We start from the raw sequence: 15,000 nt of genomic DNA on the forward strand, positions 1-15,000 counted from the left end.
TGAGGGAAATATGTCTCTCTAATATGGGCATACATTGGGCAGGAGGTTAGGAAGTGCAGTTCAGTTTCCACCTCATTTTGTGGGCAGTGTGCACATAGCCTGTCTTCTCTTGAGAGCCATGTCTGCCTATGGCGGCCTTTCTCAATAGCAAGGCTATGCTCACTGAGTCTGTACATAGTCAAAGCTTTCCTTAATTTTGGGTCAGTCACAGTGGTCAGGTATTCTGCCGCTGTGTACTCTCTGTTTAGGGCCAAATAGCATTCTAGTTTGCTCTGTTTTTTTGTTAATTCTTTCCAATGTGTCAAGTAATTATCTTTTTGTTTTTTCATGATTTGGTTGGGTCTAATTATGCTGCTCTCTCTCTCTCTCTGTCTCTGTCTCTCTCTCTCTCTTAAGGCTGTAGGAGGGAGTGGGTTAAGAGGCTGTAGGAGGGAGTGGGTTAAGAGGCTGTAGGAGGGAGTGGGTTAAGAGGCTGTTGGAGGGAGTGGGTTAAGAGGCTGTAGGAGGGAGTGGGATAAGAGGCTGTAGGAGGGGGTGGGTTAAGAGGCTGTTGGAGGGAGTGGGTTAAGAGGCTGTAGGAGGGAGTGGGTTAAGGCTGTGGGAGGCTGTAAGAGGGAGTGGGTTAAGGCTGTGGGAGGGAGTGGGTTAAGGCTATAGGAGGGAGTGGGTTAAGGCTATAGGAGGGAGTGGGTTAAGGCTGTAGGAGGGAGTGGGTTAAGGCTGTGGGAGGGAGTGGGATAAGGCTATAGGAGGGAGTGGGTTAAGAGGCTGTAGGAGGGAGTGGGTTAAGGCTGTAGGAGGGAGTGGGTTAAGGCTGTAGGAGGGAGTGGGTTAAGAGGCTGTAGGACGGAGGTGGGTTAAGGCTGTAGGAGGGAGTGGGTTAAGGCTGTAGGAGGGTTTGGGTTAAGGCTGTAGGAGGCTGTAGGGGGGAGTGGGTTAAGAGGCTGTAGGAGGGAGTGGGTTAAGGCTGTAGGAGGGAGTGGGTGAAGAGGCTGTAGGAGGGAGTGGGTTAAGGCTGTGGGAGGCTGTAGGAGGGAGTGGGTTAAAGCTGTAGGAGGGAGTGGGTTAAGGTTGTAGGAGGGAGTGGGTTAAGGCTGTAGGAGGGAGTGGGTTAAGAGGCTGTAGGAGGGAGGTGAGTTAAGTCTGTAGGAGGGAGTGTGTTAAGTCTGTAGGAGGGTGTGGGTTAAGGCTGTAGGAGGCTGTAGGGGGGAGCGGGTTAAGAGACTGTAGGAGGGAGTGGGTTAAGAGGCTGTAGGAGGGAGTGGGTTAAGGCTGTGGGAGGCTGTAGGAGTGAGTGGGTTAATGCTGCAGGAGGGAGTGGGTTAAGGCTGTAGGAGGGAGTGGGTTAAGGCTGTGGGAGGGAGTGGGTTAAGGCTGTAGGAGGGAGTGGGTTAAGGCTGTAAGAGGGAGTGGGTTAAGGCTGTAGGAGGGAGTGGGTTAAGGCTGTAGGAGGTTTGTGGGTTAAGGCTATAGGAGGGAGTGGGTTAAGGCTTTAGGAGGGAGTGGGAGGGAGTGGGTTAAGGCTGTAGGAGGGAGTGGGTTAAGGCTGTAGGAGGGAGTGGGTTAAGGCTGTAGGAGGGAGTGGGTCAAGGCTGTAGGAGGGAGTGGGTTAAGGCTGTAGGAGGGAGTGGGTTAAGAGGCTGTAGGAGGGAGGTGGGTTAAGGCTGTAGGACGGAGTGGGTTAAGGCTGTAGGAGGGAGTGGGTTAAGGCTGTAGGAGGGAGTGGGTTAAGGCTGTAGGAGGGAGTGGGTTAAGAGGCTGTAGGAGGGAGGTGGGTTAAGAGGCTGTAGGAGGGAGTGGGTTAAGGCTGTAGGAGGGTGTGGGTTAAGGCTGTAGGAGGGTGTGGGTTAAGGCTGTAGGAGGCTGTAGGTGGGAGTGGGTTAAGAGGCTGTAGGAGGGAGTGGGTTAAGGCTGTAGGAGGCTGTAGGAGGGAGTGGGTTAAGGCTGTGGGAAGCTGTAGGAGGGAGTGGGTTTAGGCTATGGGAGGGAGTGGGTTAAGGCTATAGGAGGTAGTGGGTTAAGGCTATAGGACGGAGTGGGTTAAGGCTGTAGGAGGGAGTGGGTTAAGGCTGTAGAAGGGAGTGGGTTAAGGCTGTAGGAGGGAGTGGGTTAAGAGGCTGTAGGAGGGAGGTGGGTTAAGAGGCTGTAGGAGGGAGTGGGTTAAGGCTGTAGGAGGGTGTGGGTTAAGGCTGTAGGAGGGAGTGGGTTAAGGCTGTAGGAGGGAGTGGGTTAAGGCTATAGGAGGCTGTAGGAGGCTGTAGGGGGGAGTGGGTTAAGAGGTTGTAGGAGGGAGTGGGAGGGAGTGGGTTAAGGCTGTAGGAGGGAGTGGGTTAAGGCTGTAGGAGGGAGTGGGTTAAGGCTGTAGGAGGCTGTAGGAGGCTGTAGGGGGAAGTGGGTTAAGAGGCTGTAGGACGGAGTGGGTTAAGGCTGTAGGAGGGAGTGGGTTAAGGCTGTAGGAGGGAGTGGGTTAAGGATGAGAGAGAGAACCATGTGGCGGAAAAGTTACAGTATAATTGATTCAAATACAATGATCAGAACTGTAATTTCCAGCTGCCACAGTCTTTGATGTCTACAGTGACATATGAATTATGGTCAGGTATGTACAGTAGTTACCTTGAGTTACCTTTCTCGCTACAGCAATCACTAAGGCAGATGAAATCACACCATCTCTCCATATCTTCTCTTACAACCATAGAATACCCCCCCCCCCCCCCCCCCCCCTTGTGAGTGTGTCCCAAAAGACAGCCCATAGGGACTCTGGTCTAAAGTAGTGCACTATACAAGGAATTAGGGGCTCTGGTCAAAAGTAGTGCAATATATAGGGAATAGGGCTCTGGTCTAAAGTAGTGCACTATATAGGGAATAGGGCTCTGGTCTATAGTAGTGCACTATATAGGGAATAGGGCTCTGGTCAAAAGTAGTGCAATATATAGGGAATAGGGCTCTGGTCTAAAGTAGTGCACTATATAGGGAATAGGGCTCTGGTCTAAAGTAGTACACTATATAGGGAATAGGGCTCTGGTCTAAGGTAGTGCACTATATAGGGAATATGACTGGTCAAAAGTAGTGCAATATATAGGGAATAGGGCTCTGGTCTAAAGTAGTGCACTATATAGGGAATATGACTGGTCTAAAGTAGTGCACTATATAGGGAATAGGGGCTCAGGTCTAAAGTAGTGCACTATATAGGGAATAGGTCTCTGGTCTAAAGTAGTACCACTACATAGGGAATAGGGCTCTGGTCTAAAGTAGTGCACTATATAGGGAATAGGGCTCTGGTCTAAAGTAGTGTACTATATAGGGAATAGGGCTCTGGTCTAAAGTAGTGCACTATACAAGGAATAGGGGCTCTGGTCAAAAGTAGTGCAATATATAGGGAATAGGGCTCTGGTCTAAAGTAGTGCACTATATAGGGAATAGGGCTCTGGTCTATAGTAGTGCACTATATAGGGAATAGGGCTCTGGTCTAAAGTAGTGCACTATATAGGGAATATGACTGGTCTAAAGTAGTGCACTATATAGGGAATAGTGTGCCATAGGGCTCTGGTCTAAAGTAGTGTACTATATAGGGAATAGGTCTCTGGTCTAAAGTAGTACCACTACATAGGGAATAGGGCTCTGGTCTAAAGTAGTGCACTATATAGGGAATAGGGCTCTGGTCAAAAGTAGTGTACTATATAGGGAATAGGGCTCTGGTCAAAAGTAGTGCAATATATAGGGAATAGGGCTCTGGTCTAAAGTAGTGCACTATATAGGGAATAGGGCTCTGGTCTAAAGTAGTGCACTATATAGGGAATATGACTGGTCTAAAGTAGTGCAATATATAGGGAATAGGACTCTGGTCTAAAGTAGTGCACTATATAGGGAATAGTGTGCCATACGGCTCTGGTCTAAAGTAGTGTACTATATAGGGAATAGGGCTCTGGTCTAAAGTAGTGCACTATATAGGGAATAGTGTGCCATAGGGCTCTGGTCTAAAGTAGTGTACTATATAGGGAATAGGGCTCTGGTCTAAAGTAGTGCACTATATAGGGAATATGACTGGTCTAAAGTAGTGCAATATATAGGGAATAGGACTCTGGTCTAAAGTAGTGCACTATATAGGGAATAGTGTGCCATACGGCTCTGGTCTAAAGTAGTGTACTATATAGGGAATAGGGCTCTGGTCTAAAGTAGTGCACTATATAGGGAATAGTGTGCCATAGGGCTCTGGTCTAAAGTAGTGTACTATATAGGGAATAGGGCTCTGGTCTAAAGTAGTGCACTATATAGGGAATGGGCTCTAGTCTAAAGTAGTGCACTATATAGGGAATAGGGCTCTGGTCTAAAGTAGTGCACTATATAGGGAATAGGGCTCTGGTCTAAAGTAGTGTACTATATAGGGAATAGGGTGCCATGGCTCTGGCCTAAAATAGTGCACTATATAGGGAATAGGGCTCCATCTGGGATGCACACCATACCTCTAATAATTTAATCTGAGATCTGAGTGCACAGCAACCAACAGACTTGTCTTATCTCGTCTAGAAATTCACTTCTGACTTTCGCAGCATTAAAAGATGTCAGACAGACACGTAGTTGACAGACACTCACCCAGGACATTTCAAACAGAAAGATCTCATGTCAACTCGATCATAGCTACCGTTGCTAATGACCATTGTTAACGACATGCCCTAAATGCCTCTTATTATACAAGGACACAGGACACAAGGACACAGGACACAAGGACACAAGGACACAGGACAGGTAGTTGGGAACAAGGACTACAGACATCTATTAAAATAGTATTGGGTATAATTATGACAGGATGCTCAGCTCTGGCATGTCATGGTCTGTCTGACCCTGTGTCTGTCTGTGTGTGTCGATCTACAGCGTAATTGCAACGGGACACTATAACCTCACGAGCGATGCACCCAAACGCCTGAAGCTAAATTAAAACGATATGTACTGAGGCATAACTAAAGCGGGACACAAGACACATCAAGTCAGGGCTTGTTGTGATATTTCCGACCCTGTATCTGTTTGTGTTTGTCTCGATCACTGTATTGGGACATGAAACCCCATTCTTACAAAGACATCACTCACCAGCCAGGCTATAGGGGCTTAGATTAGAACACTGACCTTTGACCTCTCCTATTGTTGCCATGGTACCTCAGCCTGTACCGCAGTGTAAAAGAGAGAACGGGTAGTGGGGGAATCAGAGACGATGGGAGAGAAGGGTTGGAGAAGAAGAGGCGAGGGAGTGAGTGAGGGATTAGAAAGGAGGGAGAGAGGATTTGGAGAGGAGGGGAGGGAAGTGAGGGATCGGAGGGGAGGGAGAGGAGGGGAGGGAGAGAGGAGTGGGAGGGAGAGGAGGGGAGGGAAGTGAGGGATCGGAGGGGAGGGAGAGAGGAGGGGAGGGAGAGGAGGGAAGTGAGGGATCGGAGGGGAGGGAGAGAGGGGGATCGTAGAGGAGTGGACATGGGGTATTGGGAGGTTGAACACGGACGGATGCACAGCCCCAACAGGTGGTGTTGATTTAAAGGCCCTTTGGCTTCTCCATGTGTTGGAACTAAACCCCATACAAGACAAGCTCAGATCAAAGCACTGTCAAAAGCACTGAGCTTCCTCACACCAGCACATACACAGTCTGTCTCTCACTCTGTCTTTCCCTTTCTCTCCTATAGGTCTCACCACTCTCTCTCTTCTCTCTGTCTCTCTCTCTCTGTCTTTCCCTTTCTCTCCTATAGGTCTCACCACTCTCTCTCTTCTCTCTGTCTCTCTCTCTCTGTCTTTCCCTTTCTCTCCTATAGGTCTCACCACTCTCTCTCTTCTCTCTGTCTCTCTCTCTCTGTCTTTCCCTTTCTCTCCTATAGGTCTCACCACTCTCTCTCTTCTCTCTGTCTCTCTCTCTCTGTCTTTCCCTTTCTCTCCTATAGGTCTCACCACTCTCTATCTTCTCTCTTCTCTCTGTCTCTCTCTCTCTGTCTTTCCCTTTCTCTCCTATAGGTCTCACCACTCTCTCTCTTCTCTCTTCTCTCTGTCTCTCTCTCTCTCTCTGTCTTTCCCTTTCTCTCCTATAGGTCTCACCACTCTCTATCTTCTCTCTTCTCTCTGTCTCTCTCTCTCTGTCTTTCCCTTTCTCTCCTATAGGTCTCACCACTCTCTCTCTTCTCTCTTCTCTCTGTCTCTCTCTCTCTGTCTTTCCCTTTCTCTCCTATAGGTCTCACCACTCTCTCTCTTCTCTCTTCTCTCTGTCTCTCTCTCTCTGTCTTTCCCGTTCTCTCCTATAGGTCTCACCATTCTCTCTTCTCTCTGTCTCTCACTCTGTCTTTCCCTTTCTCTCCTATAGGTCTCACCACTCTCTCTCTTCTCTCTGTCTCTCTCACTCTGTCTTTCCCTTTCTCTCCTATAGGTCTCACCACTCTCTCTCTTCTCTCTGTCTCTCACTCTGTCTTTCCCTTTCTCTCCTATAGGTCTCACCACTCTCTCTCTTCTCTCTTCTCTCTTTCTCTCTCTCTGTCTTTCCCTTTCTCTCCTATAGGTCTCACCACTCTCTCTCTTCTCTCTGTCTCTCTCTCTGTCTTTCCCTTTCTCTCCTATAGGTCTCACCATTCTCTATCTTCTCACTCTGTCTCACTCTGTCACTCTGTCTCACTCTGTCTCTCTGTCTCTCTCTGTCTCTCTCTGTCACTCACTCACTCACTCACTCACTCACTCACTGTTTCTGTCTCTCGCTCTCTCACTCTGTCTCACTCTGTCTCTCTCTGTCTCTCTCTGTCTCTCTCTGTCTCTCTCTGTCTCTCAATTCAATTCAATTCAATTCAAGGGCTTTATTGGCATGGGAAACATGTGTTAACATTGCCAAAGCAAGTGAGGTAGATAATATACACTAGTGAAATACACAATACAAATGAACAGTAAACATTACACTCAAACAAGTTCCAAAACAATAGAGACATTACAAATGTCATATTATGTCTATATACAATGTTGTAACAATGTACAAATAGTTAAAGTACAAAAGGGAAAATAAATAAAATACAGGTTGTATTTACAATGGTGTTAGTTCTTCACTGGTTGCCCTTTTCTTGTGGCAACAGGACACAATATCTCACACACATAACCCCTTAATTCATTCCTACTTAGATTTGTGTGTCTATGTTGGTTAATTTGTTAGGAAAGGGGGAAACCTAGTCAGTTGTACAACTGAATGTATTCAACTGAAATGAGTCTTCCACATTTAACCCCTCTGAATCAGAGAACTGCCTTGTTCAGGGGTAGGACGACAGATTTTCACCTTGTCAGCTCGGGGAGTCGATCCCGCAACCTTTCAGGTTACTGGCCCAACCACTGGGCTACCTGCTGGTTACTGACCGAGCTCTCTAACCACTAGGTTACCTGCTGGTTACTGACCCAGCTCTCTAACCACTAGGTTACCTGCTGGTTACTGGCCCAACACTCTAACTACTAGGCTACCTGCTGGTTACTGGCCCAACACTAACCACTAGGCTACCTGCTGGTTACTAGTCCCAACGCTCTAACCACTGGGCTACCTGCTGGTTACTGACCGAGCTCTCTAACCACTAGGTTACCTGCTGGTTACTGACCCAGCTCTCTAACCACTAGGTTACCTCGGGTTACTGACCCAGCTCTCTAACCACTAGGTTACCTGCTGGTTACTGGCCCAACACTCTAACTACTAGGCTACCTGCTGGTTACTGGCCCAACACTAACCACTAGGCTACCTGCTGGTTACTAGTCCCAACGCTCTAACCACTAGTCTACCTGCTGGTTACTGGCACAACACTCTAACCACTAGGCTACCTGCTGGTTACTGACCCAACGCTCTAACCACTAGGCTATGTGCTACTTGCTGGTTACCGGCCCAACGCTGTAACCACTAGGCTACCTGCTGGTTACTGGCCGAATGCTCTAACCACTAGGCTACCTGCTGGTTACTGGCCCAACGCTGTAACCACTAGGCTACCTGCTGGTTACTGGCCCAATGCTCTAACCACTAGGCTACCTGCTGGTTACTGGCCCAACACTCTAACCACTAGGCTACCTGCTGGTTACTAGTCCAACGCTCTAACCACTAGGCTACCTGCTGGTTACTGGCCCAATGCTCTAACCACTAGGCTACCTGCTGGTTACTGGCCCAACGCTCTAACCACTAGGGTACCTGCTGCTTACTAGTCCAACACTCTAACCACTAGGCTACCTGCTGGTTACTGGCCCAACCACTAGGTTACCTGCTGGTTACTGACCCAACCACTAGGCTACCTGCTGGTTACTGACCCAACCACTAGGCTACCTGCTGGTTACTGGCCCAACGCTCTAACCACTAGGCTACCTGCTAGTTACTAGTCCAACGCTCTAACCCCTAGGCTACCTGCTGGTTACTGGCCCAACCACTAGGTTACCTGCTGGTTACTGGCCCAACCACTAGGCTACCTGCTGGTTACTGGCCAAACGCTCTAACCACTAGGCTACCTGCTGGTTACTGGCCCAACGCTCTAACCACTAGGCTACCTGCTGGTTACTGGCCCAACGCTCTAACCACTAAGCTACCTGCTGGTTACTAGTCCAACACTCTAACCACTAGGCTACCTGCTGGTTACCGGCCCAACACTCTAACCACTAGGCTACCTGCTGGTTACCGGCCCAACGCTCTAACCACTAAGCTACCTGCTGGTTACTAGTCCAACACTCTAACCACTAGGCTACCTGCTGGTTACCGGCCCAACACTCTAACCACTAGGCTACCTGCTGGTTACTAGTCCAACACTCTAACCACTAGGCTACCTGCTGGTTACTGACCCAACACTCTAACCACTAGACTAATCACGTGTATGTGACCAATTCATTGTTGGAGCTAGAAGCACGAGCATTTCGCTACACCCGCAACAACATCTGCTAATCACGTGTATGTGACCAATAACATTTGATTTGATTTGATTTGACACACACAGTCATACGCAGCTAACCTTGTTGGGACATACAATTCAGTCCTATTTTCCTTAACCTCTAATCCCAACTCGTACCCTTACCCTAACCCTGACCCTAACCTTAACCCAAAAAACCTAACCCTAACCCTTAATCTAATCCTAGCTCCTAGCTCCTAACCCTAAACCTAATCCTAGCTCATAACCCTAGCCCCTAACCCTAAACCTAACCCTAGCTCCTAACCCTAACCCTTAACCTAATCCTAGCTCCTAACCCCAAATCTAATCCTAGCTCATAACTCTAGCTCCTAACCCTAACCCTTAACCTAATCCTAGCTCCTAACCCTAAATCTAATCCTAGCTCCTAACCCTAATCCTAGCTCCTAAACCTAATCCTAGCTCCTAAACCTAATCCTAGCTCCTAAACCTAATCCTAGCTCCTAAACCTAATCCTAGCTCCTAAACCTAATCCTAGCTCTTAACGTAATTCTAACCCTAAAACTAATTCTAACCTTAACCCTAAACCCCCCAAAATGTCCCCAGTTGTTTGTTTACTATTCTTGTCGGGACTTAGTATAGTTAAATATATACACACACACACACACACACACACACACACACACACACACACACACACACACACACACACACACACACACACACACACACACACACACTGCTCTGATATGTAACAGAGCCCTTCTCCCAGTGGTCTTACACAACCCTGAACCAGGGTGTGTATTGAACCCTGTGTGTCCAATACACACACGCTCAGCCCCCCACACACACACTCTCAGCTCCCCCCACACACACTCTCAGCTCCCCCCACACACACTCTCAGCTCCTCAACACACTCAGCCCCCCCCCCCCCCCCCACACACACTCTCATCCCCCCCACACACACACTCTCAGCCCCCCCCCACACACTCTCAGCCCCCCCCCACACTCTCAGCCCCCCCCACACACACTCTCAGCCCCCCCACACACACTCTCAGCCCCCCCCCCCCACACACACTCTCAGCCACCCCCACACACACTCAGCCTCCCCCACACAAACACTCTCAGCCCCCCCACACACACACTCTCAGCCCCCCCACACACAGACTCAGCCCTCCCCACACACTCTCAGCCCCCCCAAACACACTCTCAGCCCCCCCCCACATACACACTCTCAGCCGCCCCCCCCACATACACACTCTCACCCCCCCACATACACACTCTCAGCCCCCCCCCCCCCCCCCCACATACACACTCTCAGCCCCCCCCCCCCCACCAACACACTCTCAGCCCCCCCCCCCCCCCCCACATACACACTCTCAGCCCCCCCCCCCCCCCCCCCCCACATACACACTCTCAGCCCCCCACATACACACTCTCAGCCCCCCCCCACATAGTGCTGGAGGCACTGGGTTATCATGACTGAAACATTCTCTTTCACAAGTTGCACACTCCGCTCCCCTTTACTCACGTAGAGTCCAGAGTGACTGTCACCGAAGAAGGGGAATGCAACAGAGATCTCCACCAGCCCCGAGCCGCCATCGTCCTGGGAGATGGTTTGGGAGTCCCCCGAGTCCTGGCCAAAAGGATAGAAGTCCTCCAGGGGTACCCCCGGCTCGACCGTCCCAGGGAGGAGCAGCAGGTTCAGGCAGAGCAGGGTGCAGAGGCAGGGTAGCAGGGCTCCAGGTACCAGGTCAGCTCCAGACATCTTCACCATGGCCCTCAGACTCTCAGCTTCAGCCTCTAGGCAGGCAGCAGAACAGGAGAGGACAGGAGAGGACAGGGAAGGACAGTATCTCGTCTTCTACACCAGCAGCTCTTTAAATCTTTAACGTTGTTTCTCTCTCTCTCTCCCAGGGAATGAGGTGACAGGGACAGTCACAACAGGCAAAGGGTATCACAGGGTAGGGTAGCAGAACACCTGGGGTATCAGAGGGTAGGATAGCAGAACACCTGGGGTATCAGAGGGTAGGGTAGCAGAACACCTGGGGTATCAGCAGAACAGGAACCTTCTTTCACAGCAACAGCAGCCCTTTAAATCTTCTCCTGTGTTCTCTCTCTCTCTCTCTCTCTCTCTCTCTCTCTCTCTCTCTCTCTCTCTCTCTCTCTCTCTCGCTCGCTCTCTCTCTCTCTCTCTCTCTCTCTCTCTCTCGCTCTCTCTCTCTCTCTCGCTCTCTCTCTCTCGCTCTCTCTCTCTCTCGCTCTCTCTCTCTCTCTCTCTCTCTCTCTCTCTCTCTCTCTCTCTCTCTCTCGCTCGCTCTCTCTCTCTCTCTCTCTGTCTCTCTCTCTCTCTCTCTCTCTCTCTCTCTCTCTCTCTCTCTCGCTCGCTCTCTCTCGCTCGCTCTCTCTCGCTCTCTCTCGCTCGCTCTCTCTCTCAGTTGTGCTGTTTGTCTGAGACAAGGGGATAGATTCCTTGCATTCTGCTTGACTCGCTGCTTGCTGCTGGGTGCTTCGTTGGTTCGTAAAGCTGTGCTGCTGCTCCGTCTCACAGAGATAAACTGAGGGAAAGACTGAAAGAAAAAGGGGGAGCAGAATTATATATTTTTTTATTTTTTACAATCCCAGCGATTTGGTCCCTGATGGTTAGGGTTAGAAATACCCTCAATAAAAGCTCTATTCTGCCTGCCAAAGGAGTTCTTTCAGCTCTGCTAGGCCCCACCCCCCCTTGGGATTCACTACCTCGCATAATGAGGGAATGTCGGCCAATGGTAGAGGAGAGGCCGGTAACTGGATAACTACTGGGCGGACCTATGGTAATCAAAGGAGTGCTCTAGAAACTCTGACAAGGCTTCTCCCTCCTCTCCTCTTTGGCTTAACCCTTTCACTCTGAGTCTATACAGATAACGCACCTTAGCGTGTCAGACTGAACAGGTTACACGCTACAAGCGTCCAGCTCTCCTCTCATCGAAACTTGACTCTGTGCATCTACCTAGGCGTATCAGAGTATGTTTAAACCAGGTAATAACATGGCTATATACAGGGGGTAGCAGTACAAGGTCGGTGTACAGGGGTACGAGGTAATAGCATGGCTATATACACAGGGTACCAGTACCGAGTTGGTGTAGGGGTACGAGGTAATAACAGAGGTACGAGGTAATAACAGAGGTACGAGGAAATAACAGGGGCATAAGGTAATAACAGGGGTATGAGGTAATAACAGGGGTATGAGGTAATAACAGGGGTACCAGGTATTAACAGGGGTATGAGGTAATAACAGGGGTACCAGGTATTATCAGGGGTACCAGGTAACAACAGGGGTAACAGGTAATAACAGGGGTATGAGGCAATAACAGGGGTACCAGGTAATAACAGGGGTATGATGTAATAACAGGGGTACCAGGTAATAACAGGGGTATGAGGTAACAACAGGGGTATGAGGCAATAACAGGGTATGAGGTAATAACAGGGGTATGAGGTAACAACAGGGGTATGAGGTAACAACAGGGGTACCAGGTAATAACAGGGGTACCAGGTATTAACAGGGGTACCAGGTATTAACAGGGGCACCAGGTATTAACAGGGGTACCGGGTATTAACAGGGGTACCAGGTAATAACAGGGGTACCAGGAAATGACAGGGGTACCAGGTAATAACAGGGGTACCAGGTAATAACAGGGGTACCAGGTAATAACAAGGGTACCAGGTAATAACAGGGGTATGAGGTAATAACAGGGGTACCAGGTAATAACAGGGGTTTGAGGTAACAACAGGGGTACCAAGTAACAACAGGATTACCAGGTAACAACAGGGGTATGAGGCAATAACAGTGGTATGAGGTAATAACAGGGGTATTAAATAATAACAGGAGTACCAGGTAATAACAGGGGTACCAGGTAATAACAGGACTACCAGGTATTAACAGGGGTACCGGGTATTAACAGGGGTATGATGTAATAACAGGGGTACCAGGTAATAACAGGGGTACCAGGAAATGACAGGGGTACCAGGTAATAACAGGGGTACCAGGTAATAACAGGGATACCAGGAAATGACAGGGGTACCAGGTAATAACAGGGGTACCAGGTAATAACAAGGGTACCAGGTAATAACAGGGGTATGAGGTAATAACAGGGGTACCAGGTAATAACAGGGGTACCAGGAAATGACGGGGTACCAGGTAATAACAGGGGTACCAGGTAATAACAGGGGTAACATGTAATAACAGGAGTACCAGGTAATAACAGGGGTACAAGGTAATAACAGGGATACCAGGAAATGACAGGGGTACCAGGTAATAACAGGGGTACCAGGTAATAACAGGGCTAACATGTAATAACAGGAGTACCAGGTAATAACAGGGGTACCAGGTAACAACAGGGGTACCAGGTAACAACAGGGGTATGAGGCAATAACAGTGGTATGAGATAATAACAGGGGTATTAAATAATAACAGGAGCACCAGGTAATAACAGGGGTACCAGGTAATAACAGGAGCACCAGGTATTAACAGGGGTACCGGTATTAACAGGGGTATGAGTTAATAACAGGGGTACCAGGTAATAACAGGGGTACAAGGTATTATCAGGGGTACCAGGTATTAACAGGGGTAATAACAGGGGTATGAGGTATTATCAGGGGTACCAGGTAACAACAGGGGTATGAGGTAATAACAGGGGTACCAGGTAATAACAGGGGTACCAGGTAATAACAGGGGAACCAGGTATTAACAGGGGTATGAGGTAATAACAGGAGTATGAGGTAAAAACAGGGGTACCAGGTATTAACAGGAGTACCAGGTAATAACAGGGGTATGAGGCAATAACAGGGGTATGAGGTAATAACAGGGGTATGAGGTATTATCAGGGGTAACAGGTATTATCAGGTGTACCAGGTATTATCATGGGTACCAGGTATTATCAGGGGTACCAGGTATTATCATGGGTACCAGGTATTATCAGGGGTACCAGGTATTATCATGGGTACCAGGTATTATCAGGGGTACCAGGTAACAACATTGGTACCCGGTAAAACAGGGGTATGAGGCAATAACAGGGGTACCAGGTAATAACATGGATATGAGGTCATAACAGGGGTATGAGGTAATAACAGGGGTACCAGGTATTAACAGGGGTACCAGATATTAACATGGTTATGAGGTAATAACAGGGATATGAGGTATTAACTAGGGTTATGAGGTAATAACAGGGGTATGAGGTAATAACAGGGGTACCAGGTAATAACAGGGGTATGAGGCAATAACAGGGGTATGAGGCAATAACAGGGGTATGAGGCAATAACAGGGATATGAGGTAATTGAGGTAGCTGTGATGTGGAACACAAATATGTGGAACACAAATAGGATCGTCGTGTTTTGTTCGTAGCATCGACACGCACTTGAACAGTTTCCAAAACAACGGAGCGTAGTATCTAACGAATAAATATATACGTTGAATAAAACTCAGGATTGTTTTTGCATTAACAGTCTGTCTTTTATTTGTCTCATTATAACTCTGATGAGTTAAATAGAATTACAGGCTAATGGCTGTACCGTGCCGGCGTACAACCAACACATACTACTAATACATGGGAATTGACAACAGTGCTATTCTGTTTTTTTAAATCATTTCTCCTATCACCTTATGACTGGTTTAATCATTGAAAATTCAAATTCAATACAAATATTATATAATTTAAAAAAAAAAAAACAGAAAGAATTCATTAAAAAATGGTTCTAAGGGTTTTAATGCTGATAATTATAACCTGAACACATACTGCAGTAAAGTCACTACTGAGTTACAGGAAGGAAGGATTCTGTGTTGTTAGACAAACCGAGACAACAGTAATGGGTAGGGTGTGTGTGTGTGTGTGTGTGTGTGTGTGTGTGTGTGTGTGTGTGTGTGTGTGTGTGTGTGTGTGTGTGTGTGTGTGTGTGTGTGTGTGTGTGTGTGTGTGTGTGTGTTTATCTGCACATTGTGTTGATTTGACAAACCGAGACAACAGTAATGGTTAGTTCCAGCACAGCCAGAAACAACACATTCACTGTTTGTTGTTTGGGGGGTTTCTCTGCAGATTACTGACATCCAGTGTGTGTGTGTGTGGTGTTGGGCGTGTGTCTGCCTGTCATTGTGTGTCTTGCGTA

The 15,000-nt window shown here is 48.4% G+C and overlaps 1 protein-coding gene across 1 annotated transcript in view; it reads right to left on the reverse strand.

The window, feature by feature from the left end:
- Positions 1 to 10,698, reverse strand: part of LOC139416268 (sushi, nidogen and EGF-like domain-containing protein 1) — a 108,727-nt gene extending 98,029 nt beyond the window's left edge. Inside the window, exon 1 of the mRNA XM_071164769.1 lies at positions 10,393 to 10,698. Within this exon, the coding sequence (XP_071020870.1) occupies positions 10,393 to 10,638 (246 nt within the window). The 5' untranslated portion in view covers positions 10,639 to 10,698. The remainder of the gene's footprint in view (positions 1 to 10,392) is intronic.
- Between the last annotated feature and the right edge of the window lie 4,302 nt (positions 10,699 to 15,000).

Source organism: Oncorhynchus clarkii, chromosome 1 (assembly GCF_045791955.1).
Source record: "Oncorhynchus clarkii lewisi isolate Uvic-CL-2024 chromosome 1, UVic_Ocla_1.0, whole genome shotgun sequence".
Lineage (NCBI taxonomy): Eukaryota > Metazoa > Chordata > Actinopteri > Salmoniformes > Salmonidae > Oncorhynchus > Oncorhynchus clarkii.